General features: G+C 40.4%; 1 protein-coding gene across 1 annotated transcript in view; it reads right to left on the minus strand.

Moving 5' to 3' along the window:
* Window positions 1–23,758, minus strand: part of PROSER2 (proline and serine rich 2) — a 47,128-nt gene that overhangs the window by 20,605 nt on the left and 2,765 nt on the right. Inside the window, exon 2 of the mRNA XM_089686336.1 lies at window positions 2,030–2,212. Within this exon, the coding sequence (XP_089542462.1) occupies window positions 2,030–2,164 (135 nt within the window). The 5' untranslated portion in view covers window positions 2,165–2,212. The remainder of the gene's footprint in view (window positions 1–2,029; window positions 2,213–23,758) is intronic.

The following is a 23,758-nucleotide window of genomic DNA, read 5'->3' on the forward strand; positions in this document are numbered from 1 at the left end:
GCATGGGGGTGGCAACATCATGCTTTGGGGCTGTTTCTCTGCAAAGGGACCAGGACGACTGATCCATGTACAGGACAGAATGAATGGGGCCATGTATCGTGAGATTTTGAGTGCAAACCTTTTTCCATCAGCAAGGGCATTGAACATGAAACGTGGCTGGGTCTTCCAACATGACAATCATCCCAAACATACCGCCTGGGCAATGAGGGAGTGGCTTCGTAAGAAGCATTTCAAGGTCCTGGAGTGGCCTAGCCAGTCTCCAGATCTCAACCCCATAGAAAACCTTTGGAGGGAGTTGAAAGTCCGTGTTGCCCAGCGACAGCCCCAAAACATCACTGCTCTAGAGGAGATCTGCATGGAGGAATGGGCCAACATACCAGCAACAGTGTGTGCCAACCTTGTGAAGACTTACAGGAAACGTTTGACCTCTGTCATTACCAACAAAGGATATATAACAAAGTATTGAGATGAACTTTTCATATTGACCAAATACTTATTTTCCACCATAATTTGCAAATAAATTCTTTCCAAATCAGCCAATGTGATTGTCTGGATTTTTTTTCTCATTTTGTCTCTCATAGTTGAGGTCTACCTATGATGCCAATTACAGGCCTCTCTCATCTTTTTAAGTGGGAGAACTTGCACAATTGGTGGCTGACTAAATACTTTTTTGCCCCACTGTGTGTGTGTATATATACATATATATATACATACACATATACATACACACATATACACACATACAAACACACTCACAGAGCTGAACACTTTAAAAAGCACAATTAACCTTTAAAGTATTAGTACCTAAAATGGAACTAAAAGTAAGAATCTGATGTACAATCAGGTTGCGTTAGAAGTAAATATCTGTAATCAGGACATAAACACATACATATGGATAATCGCAGCCTCTATATCACAAAGATCAAATATTATTCACTAGATGATGATGGCTACAGGGGTCTACTATACCACATCCCCTAAAATTTAGTAGTAACAAAAGAAAAAAGAAAAAGAAGTGCTACTTCGAGTCATAACTAATTTAAGCTATTATTTTTAAAAGCATATCAATTAATATTATATTGTATTTTTGTCTAAAACAATAAAAGATATGTTTTTACAAATAATAGCTTAAATTAGTAATGATTGCAAGTAGCGCCTGAAAGGTCCCATGTTTTCCTTTTTTCTCTGTTACTTCTAGAAACCATATATCAGATATTATGCATGGTCCCCCCTCCCCCCCAATAATCCAGTACTAGAGATATCTTTAGAGACTCTCCCCTGACCCATCCATAGGAAACACATGAACGAACGGTTTCATAATGCGACAATTCACTTTAAGACCCTGGCAGCCAGCACAAATAAGTGTGGTTGGATCATGCCTGGCCTCTAATGTCTAAAGAAGAAATAAATGGCATAAAATGCTTGCAGATCTTTGTTTGATTATCTGTCATCTAAAAAAACTGTACAGCATAACCCTTTAAAGATATTCTGAGAATGCCAATTGCTAGGAAGAGTAAACGATGGGGCCGAACTTCACCTATCTGTAAACTGTGCTTTGTAACCCCTTTTTATTATGAGCTTTAGCAGCTTATCCTCTGAAATCTCTTTAATTTGTCCATATGGCACTTCAGGGAAATTCTATTCTGAAGAGCGGGCAAGGAAAATTGTGTGCTTTTATACAGAACAGGGCAGGTCAATCCACACCTAACTTAACTGGAATACCTGACTCCAATTACCTGCTTTACAAGAGATCATTATACTACAGGTTTACATATTTGTTTCATCTATGAATTTGTTTAAACCTTTTTATTATGAAGATATGGCAGCATAAAATATCTTCTTTGTGTTTGTTGCTATATTTGTTTTATGTTCCTGGTGAAATACAGACCACATTTTAGAAGCAATTCCATGCAGGAATCCAAAAAACACCTACATTTTTACCAATGTAATTAAACAGCAGGTTAAACACATCAGTTTTCATTACCTAAATTGTACATAACATAAATGTTTCAAACATAAAAGGTCTTACCATATTGAAGCTCCGGGTTCTGGAATGGTGACTGCCTTGACTATCAAAACTTCCACTTCGTTCAAAGTCACTGCGGTTATGGAACTCCGATTCCATACTTGAAGAAGAACTCAACTTTAATAAGTTGCTTGGCATTCTCACAATGGTGAACTTCAATCAGAGACCAGGAATCATACCCAATCACTAAGAAAAGGAAAAGAGTAAACAGTATAACGCAAAACATTTTGACTGCAATAAAGCACATTTGCGCTTACAAAAATAATACCATCATGCAGCACACTAAAGTATCAATTTCGTTTCACAATATGGATGTCTTTGTGAAGTCCAATCCTAATATTTTGTACCTTTGCTACATCAACAACTATATGTAAAGAAACATTAAAAAGTTAGTTACCAAAGAAATGTTCCAATAAATACAACACTTCTATTATACCAACATCATTGCGCCAATGTAATAAAGAGAGGAAATACACTCACTGGATGCTGCTATTATTAAAAAACTCAAAATAATAAAAAAAATGTGAAAGATATACAAATCACAATAATAGCGCAAACCAAATCACACAACTAAATATAACCACCACCAAATAAGTGCATATTAATAGTGCTAACAAAAAATCAATAAATAGGGAATCTCAATATAGTCCATTCAGAAAAGTCCATATAAACATGATCCTCAGTAAATGAAGTAATGAGATCCTCCTTCATAAGCAATGTGCTATTCAGTGCTCAAAAACACCCCACCAAAATGGACACTCACCATGTGCTAGTAATATATACTGACATGCTGGTTAATTACTAGCACATGGTGAGTTACTTCATTTACGGAGGATCATGTTTATATGGACTTTTCTGAATGGACTATATTGAGATTCCCTATTTATTGATTTTTTGTTAGGACTATTAATATGCACTTATTTGGTGGTGGTTATATTTAGTTGTGTGATTTGGTTTGCGCTATTATTTGTGATTTGTATATTTTTCACATTTTTTTATTATATGTAAAGAAACACTGTCCCTCGCCCATTCACAGCAAAGCCCCCCCAAAGAAAAAACCCACTGACACTTACATTGCCAGTGCTCTCATGCCTCTCCTGTTTCCATCAATGCCAGCAACAATACCAAATGCTTGCAAGCATGGAAGAAATTGTAATCTTCTCCCATGTTAAGAGTGCTTGGGTCTAACTGCCATTGCTAGGTCTGAGTACTGTCATATGACCAACAGAGTGATGTCACCCTTCTCCTTAGTGTTTGACATCAGTTGACACTGGGGCTTTTGGCGTTGACCCCAACAGGCAAAGGAGCAGCAGGGGAATGCTGGAAGAGTATCAATGAGTTGGGGGACCCCATTACAGACATACTGTACATTGCCCATTCATGGCAAAGTGAGAGTCTTTTTAATGAACAAATCAGAAAGCCAAGCACAGAATGGGGTGATCTATAGCAACCAGATTTCACTTTACTGACACTTGACTAGTACAAGATGAATGCACTGTAATTGCTATGGATACTGCAGTTTGCAATTTTGTTTCTTGTACTGCAATGTTATTGTAAAACCTGTTTGTCTACTATATAAGCACATAAATAGGTACTTGAAAAGCAACAAAAGAGTGAACATATATTATTGAAGAGGTTGTAATCAAAAAGCGAATTACAATCTACAGCTTGTAGATTAGCCACAGGACCCAGACCATAGAAAACCAGTGGGTCCATTTACGGTGTTAACAAGACAGAAAGCAAGTTTGTAGTTCAGGTTGTAAAACATAAATAGGTTAGTATACAAAAAGGTGCAGCGCTAAAACACAAATAAATAAATGTATATACACGTACATAAGATCATACAAAGATATAAAGTGACACTGTGCACTCATATATATGCCACTAGATTTGTGGCTGATATAACGTGAAGAAGATTGATATATCCAAGAATAAGTCCAACGTGAAGGTGTGAGCAAGATCTCAACCAATCTGTTGATTTCCAAACGACACAGACTGTGCACACGGTGAAACAATTAGGATACAGACTACGCACTCACCAGATGCGCAACCTTTGTGCGCTTTTATATAATATATAGACTTCAAATATCTCATCAGAGGTCTGGTCAGATCTGGTCAGGTCCCCTTCGCTATCCCACGCTTTGCACTCAGCCTTCTCATTAGGTGATGACCACTCTGTAAATGTAACTGGCTCCCACAGGAGCTCAGAAGAAACAGAGGAGGCCAGTAGTGCAGTATGTCTTAGGATGTTTATTCCCACTCACAAACAGATACTCATTAGGTACAAAGCAAGGAATAAATGAAGTACTGACCCGATATAAAGTTGCCGCCGGGACCCCTCGTGGTGCCGGCGGTATTAACGTCAAACAGCTGCAGCCTGACTCTGACGCGTTTCGAGTGAATGCTCTTAGTCATAGGGTTTTGGCTATCAGCTGCTGACGCCGTACTGTCCTTTAAATAAGGGAGATGGCGCGTGCGTCGTTACCACGCGCCATTTTCCCGAGGGTAGATGTCCTCAAAACCGGCACCATTTTGGCGTAGTCCGTCTAACCGCGCATGCGCGAGCATACGTTGGAACGTGAAGAACATCTATACAGGATCACCAGAGGGAGGAATGTTGCCATAGAAACAGTATACACTGAATGCAATCCCGAAAATCGCTCAAAATACGAGTATAGAGTTTGTCAAAGAAGGGGGGTGTATAATTAAAACAATATTATAAAATATACTCTTTTGTGCACCAAAATTATGCTAAAGAGATTAAATTATCCTTTAAAGAGAAACGGACTTTATTACCCAGGTCCACGGATAAAAACCATCATTTTTAAGATTATATCCAAATATATGGCAACATATACCTTAGGTGATCCTATATGTATAATATGTTAAAAAACATCCCATCAAAAGATCTTTTCTCATATATTACCATAAAAACAGATCATCATTCTAAAACGCAATGCAATGGATATTCATAGATACGTTAAAATTAAATGTATGTCACACGAATCTCATATTATGTGACATCATCTAATTACTATGTACGTGTATATACATTTATTTATTTGTGTTTTAGCGCTGCACCTTTTTGTATATTATTGTCTATTAGAAGGTCTTATATGGTGCCTTTGGTGTACAGCTGCTGCTATTTAGAAGGCGCTTATTTATTTACACATTTTTAGCATAAATAGGTTAGTGTTTTTTGAATAAAGAATTAGCCTGTTGTGGTTCTAATTGGCCTCTTCCAGCCACCGGGTGTCATGTCTTCCACCACCATCTAGTGTCATGTACCTGCTATGTTCAGTCATGTAATCCTTGACCCATGTCTGCTTCAAGATGGATTCTTTAAGACTTTGAATCTACTCAGCGCACTCCTTTGTCTCACCACTGGCAACACTGTCACACCTTCTTGGCATAAGGACCCAAGGGCCACTGGAAGTTGCAGTTTGTGTGGCCAAAACTGGCCACATTATCTCGTTCTGCATCCATCATCTTTGAAACTTCTCAGCAGCTGCATAGGACCCACTTATTTTCTGAAGATAAGAACGTATAATCATTTCTTGCTAAGGCTTTCAGATCTTTATAATTATTTCCCAGCACTATGGCTATGATTTGTTATGGTTTTTCCTAGTGTGCCCAGTTTTGGCCCACATTCTGCAAGCATTTTTCCGGTGTATGGGCTACTGTCTGGGTGGAGGCTCACCAGCCAAGCAATTTTAAAAAAATAGACAGCCGAGGACCAAACACTTTAAATTACATTCACTGGCCACCGTTACACCTGTTCAATTGCTTGGTAGCACAGATTGCTAATCAGCCAATCACATGGCAGAAACTCAGTGCATTTAGGCATCTAGACGTGGTGAAGATGACTTGCTAAAGTTCCAACCGAGCATCAGAGTGGGGAAGAAAGGGGATTTAAGTGACTTTGAACATGGCATAGTTGTGCTGGTCTGAGTATTTCAAAAAGTATTTTCATGCATGACCATCTCTAGAGTTTACAAAGAATGGTCCGAAAATTAGAAAATATCCAGTGAGCGGCAGTTGTGTGGATGAGAACACCTTGTTGATATCAGAGGTCAGAGGAAAATGGGCAGACTGGTTAGAGATGATAGAAAGGCAACAGTAACTCATGTCAATATGGACCAAAATCTCTGAGGAATGTTTTCAACACCTTGTTGAATCTATGCCATGAAAAATTAACCGCTTCCTGACTGCCCTATAGCAGAAGTACTGTTACAGGGCGTCAGGGATGTGCAAAATCACGTGTATATATAAGCGAGTTTGCATTTCTGAGTAGGGGGTGCACAGCAGAGCAATACAAAGCAGCTTGTCTACATAGTAAACACACACAGCACACTGTTAACCCTTTGATCACCCCAAATGTTAACCCATTCCTGCCCAGTGACATTAGTACAGTGTCTGTGCTTTTTATTAGCACTGATCACTGTATTAGTGCCACTGAGGATGTCAGTGGCAGTTAGTTCCCCCCCAGTGTCAGAATGCCCACCGCAGTCCCGCAATAAGTCGCTGACTGCCGACATTACTAGTAAAAAATAAATAAATAAAAATTCCACTATATTTGTAGATGCTATAGCTGTCATGTAAACCAATTAATTTACACGTATTGGGATTTTTTTTTATAGCAAAGACATGTAGCAGAATACATTTTGGACTAAATTTATGAAGAAAATTTTTAACATTTTTTTACTGGACATGTTTTATAGCAAAAAGTCAAAAATATTGGGTTATTTTTTTCAAAATTGGTCGGCCTTTATTTGTTTTAAGTGCAAAAAATAAAAACTGCATAGGTGATCAAATACCACTGAAAGAAAGCTCTATTTGTGGGAAAAAAAGGACATAAATTTCATTTATGTACAATGTTGCATGACTGCGCAATTGTTAGTTAAAATAACATAGTGCTGTATCACAAATAATGGCCTGGTCAGGAAGGGGGTAAATCCTCTGGAGGGCAAGTGGTTAAAGCAGTTTTGAAGGCAAAAGGGGGTCCAATCTAGTACTAGCAAGGTGTGCCTAATAAAGTGGCCAGTGAGTGTATATTAGCTGTAATTAATTTTACTGTGGAAAGCTCTGCTGTTTACATATACTTAAATGTGCAATACGATCATTGACGTCCAGGGGCGAACTGACCATTTGGGCAGTCGGGCACTGCCCGAGGTCCCGGGGTCAGCAGGGGGCCCCATGAGATGCCCCTGGTACCTTTCATAGGCTTTTTTGGATGTGGTTTGAGTGTGGGTGAGGACACAGGGGCCCCATGATTCCCTATTGCCCAGGGGCCCGATGAGTTGTCAGTGCGCCCCTGCTGACATCACAAATATTACAATTTTATTACGAGGATCTTTTTATTTATGAGGCTATGGCTGATCTGGTACTTTCACATGCAAACTAAAGCCTTTATGAGAGTATCAGTAAGAAACGTGAGGTCTTCTGCCTGTGAAAATTATAAGCCTACTCAATATAAAAGAAAAGCAAATAAAAACAATGCTTTTCAGACTATATTTATCAATGTATCGCGCCATCTGGTACATTTAGTCTCCTGACATGTTGTAATTTTATTTCCATAGCAGTTTATTAAAGCAAATTGAAGACTTTCAGTAAAATAATATGGTAAGATATAGATTGCATGCGTCTTTTACAAATCTAGGTATTAGATAATAATGAAACAGGTAATGAGATGAGCTTCATGAAGACCTAATAACACACAGAGCATTGTATGCTGTTTCCATAGAACAGAATGGAGCTGCCTATAAAAACAAACCACTATTTAAACTGAATGCCCAAAGTGATTCAGGCTTTATATTATCTAAAGAATAGATTAATAAGCAGGTGTGTTCATTATTATCAAAACAAGATGTATATGCCATGAACAATAAAAGAGGAAATTCATTGCGTATATTGTTAGCGATGAACAAAGGCTCCGCTTTGAACAAGACAGGGATTTATTGTCATCCAGTTGCTAGATATCTCCTTGCTTCATGTTCCCTCTGCATTAATGTACCATAGATAGGAAAGGTGTTTGCCTCAATTTATTTCACCAGCATTTAAAAGCAAAAGGAGCTCTCTAGCTGTTCATTTTCATTAGTGACAATTGCCTTCAGGGTGACTGGTTGACAATGTTCGCAAGTGATGCAACAAATTCAACTAGTTGTGTAGTGTACCAAGGAAATGAGGATTTGGATATAGCAGGAATTTCCAGGACTGGCTACAAAAATCCTCTCTTGTGAAAATTGCTGATCCTCATTAGAGGTAAGATATACCTTTTTATTGCCAACGTCTGCTAAAATCGAACTCCAGGCACAAAAATGTTCATTTAGATCTATTCCTTAAAGTGGTTCTAAAGGCAGAAATTGTTTGACCTTAATGCATTCTCTTCATTAGGGTAAAAAAAAAACTTCAGTATGCAGCTCCCCCCTACTAGCCCCCTCTCATGCTTACCTGAGCCCCACCTCAATCCAGCAATATGTACAAGAAGAGCGGCACTGTCCGCTCTCTCCCGCCTCACTGGCTCAGAGAGAGCAATGGGAGTCACTGGCTCCTGCTGCTGTCAATCACAGCCAGTGAGGAGGGAGCAGGGTCGGGGCCGAGCCATGCCCTTTTTGGGCTCACACAAGTGCCCCCTTAGCATGCAGCTTGCTATGGGGGAACTCAGCAGGGGGAGGAGCCAGGAGGGCCAGCAGGGGACCCAAGAAGAGGAGGATCGAGTCTGCTCTGTGTAAAGCCATTACACAGAGCAGGCAAGTATAACATGTTTGTTATTGTACCAAAAAATTGAGCATTTACAATCATTTTAATAGTCACACAGGATATAAATCTACATTGTGTGCACAAAAATGTACTTGCTGACTCAGATAATACCATACAAAATTAGATGAGACATCATCCGGGTGCTGTACGTAGCCTTTGCAGACAGCAGAGTTGTGGGAGGTGACCCAGGAGGGGTGGAGACAAGACCATTCAGCCTGTTCAAGAAGAGAGAGCAGCAATGACTGGTCGTCTTTAATGGAAACTCCTGTACAGAGACAAAGTTTCATACTGGAATACTGAACAGATCTGAAAGAAACAACCAAACCACACAAAAACTCATGGAAGAATACAAATGCCTCTTGTACTTAGGGCTCAGTCATACCAGATGCTGTGGGCTGCGTTGAGTGGCTATTCCAGTGCAGTCCCACCAGATGACAAGGCCTTGTCTTCTTATCTGCCCAGTCCCCACCACTGCACTGCACTGGTGCATGGGCAGTGTGTGCTGAAAAAAAACGTACTGTGTACGGTGTTTTCCAGCATAGCACGGTGCGAGGCAATCCATTGAACTTTATGAGATTTCTTTGTGAAGGAAACCGTGAGATATACCGAGATAGTCGCATGAGTGCTGCACGGATCAGGCTGGACCGCCCTGCACATCAGCTGCTGCGTTTATAATGCAGCAGTTGGTGTGAACATATCCTTAGAATCTAAGGATATGTTCACACCAACTCAGAGAATAGTTGCTTATCCTACAGTTTAGAGTTAAAAATAAATACATTTTCTTGCAACCTAAATGGCTATTTAATGAAAAAAATATGTTTGTTGTCCTTGTGTAAATACGTAAATGGACCCCCATGAACCCCCATGCATAGATCAACAGCATGATAACCCCATGTGAGCGTGCGTTAGACTACTTTCACACCGAGGAGTTTTTCAAACATTTTTGCATTTAAAAGAGCGCCTGAAAAGCTCAAGAAAACTGCTTCCCTATGTATGTGAATGTATATCTATGTATGTTTTCACACTGAGGCGTTGCGCTTGTGGTGCGGTGTAAAAACTCCTGCTTACAGCATGTTTGGGGACAGTGGCGTCCCTAGGGGGGTGCAGGCGACACCGGGTGACACCATCACAGGGGGTGCAGGAGCAGGATGCCAGCAGAGCTTCTGGGCTCTGTGAAGGTCCTGGCCAGTTATTGGGGTTATCCCAGATTGCTGGCACAGTGACAGTTGCCCCCGGTGTAGCGGTAAAATGAGTATCCTGATCCGTGAAGATATGTATCCCCTTAAGCAACTGCGCATGTGACGGTTTCAGGACTAAGAAGCTGATCGTTGATCTCCAACTTTAGCACAGAGCTGCAACAGTTAACCCCTTAGAGGCTGCAAACTGCTGAAGCTGATCCTGCAGATCACTATGGGTTGCAAGATCAGTTAACCCCGTATAGGTTCAACCTATACGGGGTTAACTGATCTTACAACTCAGTGATCCACAGGATCAGCTTCAGCGGTTTGCAGCCTCTAAGGGGTTAACTGTGGCAGCTCTGTGCTAAAGTTGGAAATCGACTTCTTAGTCCTGAAACCGTCACATGCGCTGTTGCTTGAGGGGATACATATCTTCACGGATCAGGATACTCATTTTACCACTACACCGTCACCGTTCCTTCCTCTCTGGAGGGGTGACACCACGTGTTTCCGTATGGGGTGACACCAACCCTAAGGATGCCTCTGTTTGGCGAGTTAAAAAAACACCACAGAAAATGCCTCTTCCCATTGAAATCAATGGAAAACGCTTTTGAGCAGCGGTTTTGGAGGAGTTTTAAGTCACGTGTCCTCTAAAAAAAGCAGTAAAAATGCCTATGCGTTTTATTAGGTGTTTTTGCGGCAGATCAGTGTGAAAGTGGCCTAACAGTTTGCATAAATATGTATCCCCTTTGACAGTGGTCTACAAAAAATAGTCACTGTTTTGCAATGAGAAATAATGAACTGGTTTCTGATAGCCAAAGCTGAAGTTTCGGTATGATTTTTATAGCACAATGACATCCAACTTGGCCCAGTGTAAGTATGCATGTCTCATACCTGACCAATGCCTGTGTAAGCTGCAAATCACTGGAGTAGTCAGAGTCACAGCAGCAGAATTCTGGGCCCAGTGCTGTGCAGCGGTGCTTCTGCATTACCACAGGGGGTCGCTTGTTTGGCACGGCCGCCATTTACCCCGCACCTGCAATAGTCAAGTGGGCTGTTTTCGTGCAGCTGCTGCACCCCCATAAATTTACATTGGCTGCCTGCATGTAGCACCTCAAAGACCAAGCTGAATAAACAATTGGCGCGTTTACTGTCTACGGCCTCAAGCTGACGTGAATGAGGCCTTAGAGAAAGCCTTGTATTTTTTTCAATGAATACAAGGAATTCTCTGATTGGAGGAGGTAGAGATCATGACATCATGGCCCCAGCTCTCCACCTCATTCAGAGAACACCTTGTATTTATTGCAAAAAAATGCAAGGCCTTCTCTAAATGATGGCTGCACAGAGCAGGCAACCCCCTATAGTTGCTATGCAGAAGAGCAGCTGTTGCAAGAATGAAAAAATGTTTGAAAAAAAGGGGTGAACTCCATTTGTAAAAAAGGGGCTACAGTACAAGACCAATGAAAGCAGAAATCAACTTTACAGTGCAGACTGTCTAATCCAAGCTACAATGGGTATAGAGAAGATTCCCCCCCTTTAAAATAATCACATCTTGTTGCTCTGCATCCTGAAATGTATTATTATTATACAGGATTTATATAGCACCAACAGTTTGCTCAACACTTTACTCAGGATGCATCCTGCATATATATATAGCAACTTATTTACATTTAAATAGTGCAATTTATAAAATCCAAGTGAAAGATGTAACACCAACATGTCAGAAAAAAAAAATTCAAAAGCAGAATCACTGAGTTGGAAAACAGATCACCCCCTCCTAATGACTTTTAAATCCGATCAATTGTAGCTAATCACCTTCTCAATGGCACAATGACTTTCAGCTGTGATCAGCTGTGGTGATTTTGATTAGCTCAGCATGCAAATAACTTTCCTGGAGCATTTCAGTCCCGGGTAGTGCAACTGAAGCAAACAATCTACTATGGCTGGCAAAGCACTGTCAAAAGATCTCCGGGATAAAGTTGTGAACAAGCACAAGTCAGGAGATGGATACAAAAAAAAATTTCAAAGACTTTATCAATGCCTAGAAGCAGAGTGAAGCCTATTATTAAGAAGTGGAAGGTATTTGGGACAACGCAGACCCTCCCTGGATCAGGATGTGCCTTCAAACTGAATGAAAGAGCCAGGAGGAAACTGGTTTAGAGAGACTACCAAGAGGCCTACAGCAACTCTGAAGCAGAAATCCAATACAACTCACCATCCAAGTAATGCCACTCCTACAGTGTGCATCGCATACTAGCACATTATGAAATACTTACCTTAAAACGAAGTCCTCCAGCAGCACGCTGTCACCGCTGACAGGGCTTCCATCTTCACTCAGCCTTCCTTCAGGGTTTATGGGCTCCAGCAGTCTGACTGGTCGAGCAACGATGACGTCACTCCTGCACATGCGCTTAGGAACTCCAAGCATAGCACAGAGCTCTGAAGGAATGGCACGGGAATGCTGTTCCTTCAAAGTGCATGCAGGTGGTGATTTCTCCGGCTGCTGCTTGCTGGAATATTTCTTAAATGGTGCACGTTTAGGAGATATTCTTTTTACCTACAGTCAAGATTTATTATAAGATTTCCTGTAGGAAAAAGTCGTAGAATGGACTTTACTACCACTTTAAAGTGGAAGTATACTTCTGAGCCTCACAAACAAAAATGCTATTTAATTCATTTTTGATAATCAAAGCAAACTCTCCATCCATCCATGTCTCCATGCTTTATTTTGCTGAGAAATCATTTTGAAAAATACTCCCCTAGCATTTCTGGCCATGGCCATCTTGAGTAAGAGCAGACGATTCATGTAGAATTTACTTCCTGGAATCAATCTGCCCTTACCACAGGCATGCAGGCAGAAGAATGTGAGAAAACCCTTCCTCCCCTCCTGAAGACTCCTGGGTTTCATGACATTATTTGCCTAGGCATGGAAACTAGGAAGTAATTGAAAAAAAATGTAAAACTTTTTTTAACACATGTAAATTTGATATGCTTTACAAACTATTTACGAATGCTAGCAGCATAAGGAGTAAAATACTTTATGCGGATTAAGAGTTCCACTTTAGGAAAAACTTTTTAAATCATAATTCTAGCAGCTGTACAGGACCGTTCTGTTCAATTCAGAACAGGTGATAATCTGATCTTTTATTTTAATGACAAGAGATTGGCAAAATATATAACTAAAATTCGAATCTGGAAAGGTTCAGCACACATCAGATGAGAAGAATCAGAGCAGCATTTGTACAATGCCAGACACGCTAATGAGAAGGCATGAACAGTCTAATCAAACTCCATTAAACTGGGTCTGCCATTCTATATCATGGGAATGAGTTCAAAAACACACAATGAAAAATGATGATATTGCTCAGAACAACTATCGTTCATTTTCTAAATAAAAACCAGAGGATGAAAATTAACTTCAGGCAGGCTGCATGACTCATCAAATAATTTAGTATTTCAGGTCACTGAAATCGAAAGAATCCTTTTGTTTAAAGAAGAACTTTGGCAAACTACCAATTATTCAGTACTTGGACTAAAAAAAAAAAAAAGTCAAGAACCACAGGTTAAATTTAGGACCAAAACAGGATTAAAATGCTTTAAGGAAAAAAAGTGAATATATGAAACCAGTTCAAGCTAGATAACCACCTTCAAGTAAACATCTAAATATCAACTTGAATACCTAGAGATGACAAGAAGGTGAACTTTGTCACATTTTCAGTAAATATATTTTCTTGGCTGTAGAATTTCTAAAAGGTTTCCTTTTAGACACGAAAATACTAAATGTCATATTCCCAAAGGCCATTTCCACTTCATAGTTTCTTATTGTAGTTTGCCATCAATGTCAGTAATATTCTCGTACCGCAAATCCACTTTAGGCTTCAAATTGGGGTATGTACGCAAGGATATTGGTTTCTATTGTATTCATTCTTTTGTAGGCTGTATCTTTGCAAGTTGTGTCCTCAGTAATATAATGCTTGTCACAGTACAAATGTCTAATTACTAACCAGTGCATGTCAGAGAAAATATTCAATTAGACAACATCTGGTTTTAGTCATCAGTGAATAAGCTCTTTGCACAGATCTACATATCTGAACCCACTTCTCCAACTGGTCACACTGGATTTTCAAGTACAACCTCAGATTCTTGCAGAATGAATGAACTAAACAAACACTCTTGTCTCCACTGGTTTAAAGTCTTGGAGACAAGTTATTCAAACAAGACGATGCAACCTTACAGGACCATGCATGGAGAGTTTAAGACCTTTTTAGGAAGCTGGGTATACACTGTGCTCCTATGTACACAACGCCCCATTCCAATCAACAGGTGTTTCTTGTATTTGTATGTTCTGCAACGTCACATCACTTTTTTCCCCCAGATACAAGTCTTCACTTCTCTCTCTGTCAAGACACCCATTGTTCCTTACGCCACTGCATTTCCAATATTTCCAATGATGGTAAGCAACCTGAAGGAGAACTTCGAGCAGTTTATTAATAAATATGTAATTAAGGAAATGAAGATATTTTACTCTCTGTACCTAAAGAGGAGCTCCATTCCCCCCTTCAAAAAAAATAAAAAAATACTGTAGCTGCTGATTTTTATTATAAGGACACTTACCTGTCCAGGGGTCCTCATCCAAGCTTTAATTGGCTTCAGGTCCAGGCACTGGCATTTTAACTATGGGAAACCGGTAATGAAGCCTTGAGGCTTCGAGCCAGTTTCCCACTGCACATGCATGAGCCGCACTGCGCATTGTGAATGGTCCCACATTCTTCTGAGACCTGTGATGTGTCCCAGAAGGCTGTGGGGGAAGGTGGGGTGAATTTTTGCAAAGATTACCGAGGCTTTCCAACCAGTGGTGGGAGTGGGTACCTATTACAACTAGGTATCTGCCACCCCCACCCACCCGAAATAAAAAACGTGCCAGGGGGAATGCAAACAAGCGGAACTTCCCATTTTGGGTGCAGTTCCACTTTAAACTAATCATAATGCAGTTCAAGCCAACAACAGAATATCTCCATAACAATGGACCTGAAATGTAATTGTTACCTGTACAACAAAAAAAACAGGTTACTCCTGCAGCTTTCAATTATATAAAATTAAGTTCACATAAACTGATTTTATCCAAGTTAGTGTGAACCGGTTGAGAAATAGATATCCCTAGCTTACTTATCCACATGCTCCTTTATTGCTACAGAAAGTAATTAGGCAAATGGCACCATACCCCAGCTAGTATACATAATGGTGCTTCTTCTTCCCCACTCTGCAGGGTTGTGAAAGAATTGAGACTCGATCACACATCTGGTGGTCTTGTCCCCACATTTTACAACCCTAAAAAGACATTCTGCATTTTATAAGTAGAATCACATCAGTTCAGCTTCCACTTGATCCTTGGGTGATTTTATTGCATTTTAGTTCTCTACCAATTACCAGATACAAGAGACTGACTTCGCCATTAAATACAGCCCGATTCCAAAATACTTTAGAATACAAACTCTATCCCCCTCCCAATGCAGGAATGTCTGCTCAGAGTTACGTTTTGCATACTTGAAGATTCAAATACAGTTAGAAGGGTTAGCAGACTTCCTGCTTCACCTAGGCTGTCTGGATACATTTTAAATCCTCAATATAATATTGTGTCCTACTTCTGACCAACATTACTGCCGAGTCCTGAACAGCCCTCAGTCTCAGTGTATGCCGATTACCCTTTTATTGCCAAAAGTCTAATGGATTCAAGACTGTTTACAGGCTCCCACCTTATCCCATATAACCATAGCCCTCATGTACCCCATTCAATTCCCCTTTTCTGCTGCCAGTTTTGTTCTGTCTATCCCCAGGTAAACTGCATAAAATGGAGTTTGGTTAGGATTTTTGGCCTTATATTTGTTCTCAATCCTGACCTAACCCTTTTTCAACTTCTTCATTCTGTAACAAATTATGATGAGAAGTATGTGACCAATGCATAGCCATTTATTGTTTTCTGTATCTAAATGTAAAACCCTTACTAAAATCTAATTTAACAAAAACAAAAGTACACCTGTCTTAAAACTGGGCAATTCAAGCTAAACATAGCATGAAAAAAAAACATACATAAGCATTGTCTACCTTTAATGAAAATTGCATGTCATTATAACCTGTAATGAGCAGGGCCCTCTGTTTCCTCTTGTATCAATTGTATTGTAACTGTAATGTCTACCTTCATTTTGTAAAGCACTGCGCAAACTGTTGCCGTTATATAAATCCTGTATTATAATAATAACCAGCAGATCCAGAGGTACAGACAGCCAGAATGTATGTATATATATATATATACACCCGCACACACACACATACACACATATATACATACACACACACACACACATACCGGTATATATTATTTATATATATAAAGCAATAGTAATAATAAATTAATAACAAATCTCAGTTTTTCCCATAAAAACCAATGCCTTGTTATTTCTGCCCTCCAAGCCTCCCATTTGATCAGGGAGGCCACTCAGTGACCTCAACTTTCACCAAGTTGTAACTTTTCCTAAAAAAGAAAAGCTTACATGGTAGTGCATCCAAATTTATAAGACATCCCAAAATATTTAATATGCAAAAACTGATAAGCTATCCTATCTCTTCTGTCTTGCATTGTATTGTATCTGTACCGTCTGCAGACACCTTAACATGTTAAAGTGGTTCTAAAGGCTGAAGGTTTTTTACCTGCATGCATTCTATGCATGGAGGTAAAAAAATGTTAGTTTGTAGCTCCCCCCTCAGCCCCCCAATACTTACCTGAGCCCGATCTCGATCCAGCAGTGTGAACTAGAGCAGAGGCTCTCCCAGGTCTCTCCCTCCTCACTGGCTCAGAGACAGCAGCAGGAGCTCCTGCTGCTGTCAATCACAGCCAGTGAAGAGAGACAGTGGGGTGCATGTCTTATGGACACACAGAGTGTGGCTCGAAAGCGCGCACACGCTAGTGCCCCAGAGCAAACAGCTTGCTCTGGGGGCACTCAGAAGGGGGGAGTGGCCAGGATTGCGGGCAGGGGACCCGACAAGAGGATCAGTGCTGCTCTGTGCCAAACTATTACACACAGCAGGTAAGACATGCTTGTTACGACATGTTTCTTATTTTTAAAATACAATATCTGAATCTTTAGTATCACTTTAAAGCTTTAGGAGATTTTAGTAATTGGGTTTAGATCAACTTTAAACAAGAACTATGAGTCCGGATCACAGAAATAGCCCTACTTATAAGTTCAGTAATGAAGATTAAACTAAGCTAGTCCAATTTGCCTCTAGTATTTGCGGTGAAAAGTCTATTCTGTTTTACTAAACAGACACAAATCTAGTTAAATAACCAAAACCAAATTGTCCACGTACACAAATAAACTTTACAAGATATAAAAAAAACCAGTGAAATTCACATTTTACCAGAATGACTGCATCAACACGGGTTAATGTACAATTTGCTGTATTTACTGACTTCGTAAAGAAATCAGTTTAGGTTTACTACTCCTTTAAATCATTTTGAACTGAGATACTCTCGCAGAGAATGGAATGCAGGCTAGGCATGGAGGAAATGCCTTTGTGATAAGCTCAAAATAATGTTTCAAATAAAAGGTAGATATGTGAGATTACACAAGGATGAGGCACGAAGCAAAGATTGAAAATATTTGTAATGCCAGCAGAGAAGAATATATAACAATATGTACCCAAGTGCCTCAGCAATATACCTTGTCCTGTGAATTTATTAGACTTGCATTCTATCTACTCCTGTAGTATGTCACAAGTGAGTGACACGATATTGAGTGAGTCCAAATTTCAGCAATGGTGAGGACAGACAAGATTTCCACTACTCAGAAACCTCAACATACATACAGAAGGCATATTTGAGGATTAGCAACTAAATAAATCATTTGTCCTAGGCTCTACATCATCCTTTCCCAACCTTTTTCCTTGGAGGAACTCTCAAAACAATTTTCAAGTCTCAGAGAACCCTTCTAAAAATGATTAAACCTACATCTGATTATAATGTGGTGGAACGATTTAAATTGAAAAAAAAAAAAAAAAGGCATGCCTAGCATATTTGACACCCAGGGCAGATCATGTTCACCATCTTCATGTTCTCTACAACAAAATTATTTTCAGTAATAATCTTCAAATACATCCATTGTCATGTGCTTTTAAATTTGTAGCATGTGCGGAAGTATCCCTGAGGATCAGTGACCAGTGTAAGTGGAATACCAATTAAACAGCATCCTTCACTAGTAAAAGGACCCCTAGTAACCTCAAGAGGAACACCAGAATTCCAAGGAACCATGGTTGAGAAAGGCTACTCTACACACTCCACTAAGCCCTTCCCAACAAGGTTTCCATGGAACCCTGGTGTTCCTCCTGTGCTTGCTAGAGGTCTCATGAGCAGAGGACAGTGGTGAATTGATCTCCCACCTAAAATGACCAGCAATACAAGGAGAACATTTTCCACTGACTACTACTGTAAGGGATCATTCCTACACTGACCATCAATGTTGGGGGACACCACAGTTTGCTATTCTTTTCATCATACCATATTCATTTAATTTTCAGATTATTAATAAAAAAAAAATGTTGTGGAATACTGCTGATGGTGTTAAGAAATTATCTGTCCTGTATGTCAAATTGTCTAGAAACTCCACATTCTTTATTTAAAAAGAAAAACAGGAAAAAAAATACAACATTCTACAGCTTTCTGACCATGGAAAGGTAACACGAGCTGAGGATATAACCATTTTAGCAGTGGCTCCCTGAAACCTAAAAATGATTTCAAGGAATCCTTCATGACAGTAAGGCTAAGAAAGGCTGCTTGGGTTTAACTGGAATAACAGGACAAATGGTCCACAATGGAAGGCATATAAAATAACGCCCATGTCTAATAAATATGTTTGTATTATTGCTTATCAGACATGATCCAAGTGATGAAATTTAAAGTGATATTAAAGGCCTTTAAAAAAAATACTAACAAACAAGTTATACTTACCTGCTCTGTGCCGTGTTTTTTCACAGAGCAGCCCTGATCCTCCTCTTTTCGAGTTCCCCACCAGCGCACCTGGGCTCTTTGCCTTTGGGGGGCACCCAAGCAGGCTCGCTGCCAAGCCACTGCACTGCGTATCCATTCATACATGGAGCCGCGAATTGGCTTCATCCCCTCTCTCTCCTCATTGGACCATTGGATGCGATTGGCCGAGCCACTGGCTCCTGCTGCAGTCAATGAGGAGGGAGAGTCCTCAGAGAGCCAAGGCTCTCATGCATGGGGCTCAGTAAGTGTTTGGGGGGGGGGGGGGGCTGTTGCACACAGAAGGTTTTTCACCTTCATGCATAAAATGCAAGAAGGTAAAAAAACCTTGAGCCTTCACAGGCACTGCTGGCCATGCACAAATAGCTTTTTCCATGCTACACAATGTAGATGGAAAAATCTCTGGCTGCGGCTATTGTGTTGGATTGGATACTAGTGCTGTTCAGCTGACAATTTTCCGCTGTGCTCTTTTGATTTTTCAATCAGGTGATATCGGGTGGGAGGGGGCTGACAGGGCCACAAACTGAGTGATTTTCAGTTTATCAGGAATCAGGTGAAATTCACCATTTGTAGGGCCAGCCATAGGTGCAGAGAACAGTATTTTTCCCTTCCCCCATACATGATCCAAGCTGGTCTATAGTGCTACCACTGGGCATTAGGCTCTGGACTAGTTCATCATCCACATTCAGAGACCTCTCTGTAGAGACATAGATTACCCCACAAATATGCTCTCGCTTGGCCCCATAAAGACCAATTCAGTAACCTATTCCGTGTTCCTACAGCCCAAGCAGTGTCCTTACACGTGTGTGAATTTCTTCTTTACAGCTGACATTTATTGAGCTGAAGTTACAAACGTAGTAACAAAAATGGAAACCTGACCACTATCAGGCCACGCTTTTAGGACTCATGCACACGGGATGTTCTTCTAACTCTTATAGAAGCCTTTCCTCCTGGCAGCAGCGTTTTGGCAGAAAAAATGCCACAGACACTTGTAAAAGTGTGCGACTCATCTAGACGTGTTTATTCTGGCCATTGCAATGAATTCATGCACCTAGATATATAAAAAGTGAGCGCTCCAAAATCAGCAGCAAATACACTCCAGGTAATCACAGCAAACCTCATAAGATAATAAAGTATAGTGCAGCGCTGCACTATACTTTATTTACTAAATGCACCGAGCACTTAGGTGCGTTTACAGGTGTCAAGCGTTTTTTCTGACAAAACCTTGCTGCTCCTGGACGCACACAAATATGGCTGGAACTCCGCATTCATTACGGCCACTTGCACACTGGATTTTTCACACTGAACCGGCATCTGTTTTTTTTTCCCCCTGCCTCTAAACCCCCACCAAATCGCATGCCAAGTTGCACTCCATGTGACCGGGGGCTAAATCTAATTTTCATGTCGATTTTTAAAAGTGAATGTAGATCTACAATAAATGTTTAAATGTGCGGTTTTTTTAGGGCAAACAATTCTCAAAAATAACTTGGTTTTAACCATTTGGTATTACAGGTCTGCATGAATAGAAATATGTCATTTGGTAGGTTAAATGGCTTCCATGCATGCAAATGTACGCTGTTTGCAGGACTTCGGTTTTATGCTCATTCTTGTTAATCTGTTTAATACAAAGCAAGTGTACTTATTAAATTGCTGCTTATTAACGCGGAGTTCCACCCAAAAGTGGAAGCTCCATTTGTTTGCCTCCCCCCCTCCACTGACATATTTGGCACCTTTTGGGGGGGAGCGGGTACCTGGTATGTTAGACTGTGTGTTCATGCACACATAGGCTTTTAGGGGAGTTTAGAGGCAGGAAAAAAAAAAGAGATGCCGGTCCAGTGTGCAAAAACATCCAGTGTGCAAGTGGCCGTAATGAACTTACAGTGGAGTTCCAGACGTTTTTGTGCTTATTAAAAGTCAGGAGCAACAAAAACTGTAGCTGCTGACTTTTAATAAACACACACTTACCTGTCCAGCGATGTTCTCACCCGCAGCGTCCCTTCTCTCCTCTCCAGGCTGCCGGCATCACAACTGTGGGCACCCAATTGTGACAGCTTGCGGCTTTACAGCCAGGTGCCCACTGCGCATGCGTGAGTTGCGTTGCGGATCCTGATTTGTCCGGCAGTCTTCTGGGAAGGTTCCCAGGAAACTGTAGGAGGAAGGAGGGGGCTGAACTTCTGGCTTACTTTGCCGCGGTAAACTGAGCCGGAAGTGGGAGCGGGTACCTGTCAGGACCAGGTATCCACTCCCCCCCCAAAAGGTGCCAAATATGGCAGGGGGGGGGGGGGGCAAATAAGCGGTGCTTCCACTTTTGGGTGGAACTCTGTTAATAAGCAGCATCTCAATAAGTACACTTGCTTTGTATTAAACAGGTTAATAAGAATGAACATAAAACCGAAGTCCTGCAAACAGCAAACATTTGCATGCATGGAAGCCATTTAACCTGCCAGATGACATATATTTCTATTCATGCAGACCTGTAATACTAAATGGTTAAAACCAAGTTATTTTTGAGAATTGTTTGCCCTAAAAAACACACATTTAAACATTTATTGTAGAACTACATTCACTTTTTAAAAACCGACATGAAAATTAGATTTATCCCCTGGTCACATCGGGTGCGACTTGGCATGCGATTCGTATGCCATGCGACTTGCAAATCGCATGCCAAGTCGCACCCTATTGTCCGCTATTAGAGCGGTCATATCAGTGCAGTTCTGACTTGGTCGGAGCCACACAGATTTCTAAAGTAGTGAATGCACTACTTTTGGTGCGATTTGCATAGACATCTGTGTCAGATGTCTTGCACATTGCACCTGAAATCGGCATGTCACCCGACTTTAAAATCGTGCGACTTCACTGTAAGTCGCACAATTTCAAAATCGGGCTTGATGTGATGGGAGGATTAAAGCTGAATCAGGAAACAGTGGATGCCACCTGTCCACCTGTGTAATGGGCAATGATGAGTGAATCACAAATCTGCATCAGCTGATGAGCTGTATGATTTCCTTCACTTGGTCTGTCTGGTCTGTGTATACCTCCTGAAGACTTGATAAGCAGTCTCACAGCCAAAAGAACTTTTTTATAAAATGAGGCATTATACCCAATACACTGTAAAAGAGATTTCATTGTTAAATCAGATTGATGTCAAAAGAAATTGGACAAATGTTTTTTTTTGCCTGATTTTCTACTCATCATGATAACCCGTGTCCTCTCCCACATGCACAACCCTGGGTGATATCACATGCCATACTAGGGAAGTTCAACATGTTTTCCCTCTATTATTCTTCACAGTTCAGTATAAAGATGAATAGAGATTATTCTTCCCCATAAAGGCTTCCTTCACATGGCCATAAAAAAAAAATAATGCATATACAAGTGTTTTTAACCACTGGAAGGTTTTACCCCCTTCATGACCAGGCCACTTTTTGCTATTCAGCACAGTGCTACGTTAACTGGTAATTGTGAGGCCATGCAACGCTGTACCCAAATTCAATTTATATCATTTTTCACACAAATAGAGCTTTCTTTTGATCGCCACTGAAATTTTTTATTCTATAAACGAAAAAAAAAAAGACCGACAATTAAAAGAAAAATAAATATTTTTTTTACTTTCTGCTACAAACATATCAAAAAAAAAAAAAGTCTTAAATTTAGGCCAAAATGTATGCTGCTACATGTCTTTGGTAAAAAAAGAAAAAAAATCCCAATAAGTGTATACTGATCAGTTTGTGTGAAAGTTATAGAGTCTACAAACTATGGTATATATACTTGAACTTTTATTTATTTTTTTATACTTGTAATGACGGTGATCAGTGACTTTTAGTGGGGCTGTGCTAGGGCGGCGGACAATCTGACACTAACTGACATCTCCAGTGACAATAATACAGCGATCAGTGATATTACTATACACTGTCACTGTACTAATGACACTGGGAAGAGGTTAAAATCTTGGGGTAATCAAGGGGTTAAGTGTGTGCCTAACAAGTGTTAATGTGTGTATTATGTGCTGCTTTTTACTAAATATCTGTTTGAAACAAACAGATCAGTTCCTCTGTACAGAGCCCTGTGTGTTTGTCAACACAGGGGTCTGGCTATGATTGGTCACAGCAGGTATCAGCCATGAATCACTGGCTGAAACCAGTTGACAAATTCCACTGTGTCCAATCTCCAATCACAGCAGGAGTTGGCTGAGGAGGAGGAAGGGGAGGGGCATGCACACCATGAACCTGGAAGACACTGCAGCCGTACAGGTATGTGATTGTGCCTGTATGCGCCGACCGCAGTACAATGAGGGCGGCAGGTGGTTAAATGGATCGCAATGCAGCTGATTTTCAATGGCGCCATTCAGAGAGATGTGTAAACATGCACTGCATTCCGATCTGTAACATGGACTCCAGAAATCTAAGAACATGCATTTTACACACGTAAATGAAGTCTAAACAAACAAGGAAAAATAAAATGATCATAAAAACAAGTTATGTACACATACGCACTTAAATGCCTCTATACACAAGACTTTTACTGATCATTACGCAAGAACTTTTCTCCTAGAAAACAAATGTGTAATAGCATCATTGGGAATGAGCCCTTACCCTATGTTCACACCTAAGCATTTTCTGCAGTGTTTTGCAGAAACGCAGTACAGTCCATTTAACATGATTTCCTATGGGACACATTCACGTCTCCGCATTTTCTTCTGGTGCATTTTTTGGAAAGGGTCAGGGACTTTTTTCAATGCAAAAAGTTGCGTTTTTGGTT

This window comes from Staurois parvus, unplaced genomic scaffold (assembly GCF_062004578.1).
Source record: "Staurois parvus isolate SC_StPar_1 unplaced genomic scaffold, SC_StPar_1.0 ptg000019l, whole genome shotgun sequence".
Classification (NCBI taxonomy): Eukaryota; Metazoa; Chordata; class Amphibia; order Anura; family Ranidae; genus Staurois; species Staurois parvus.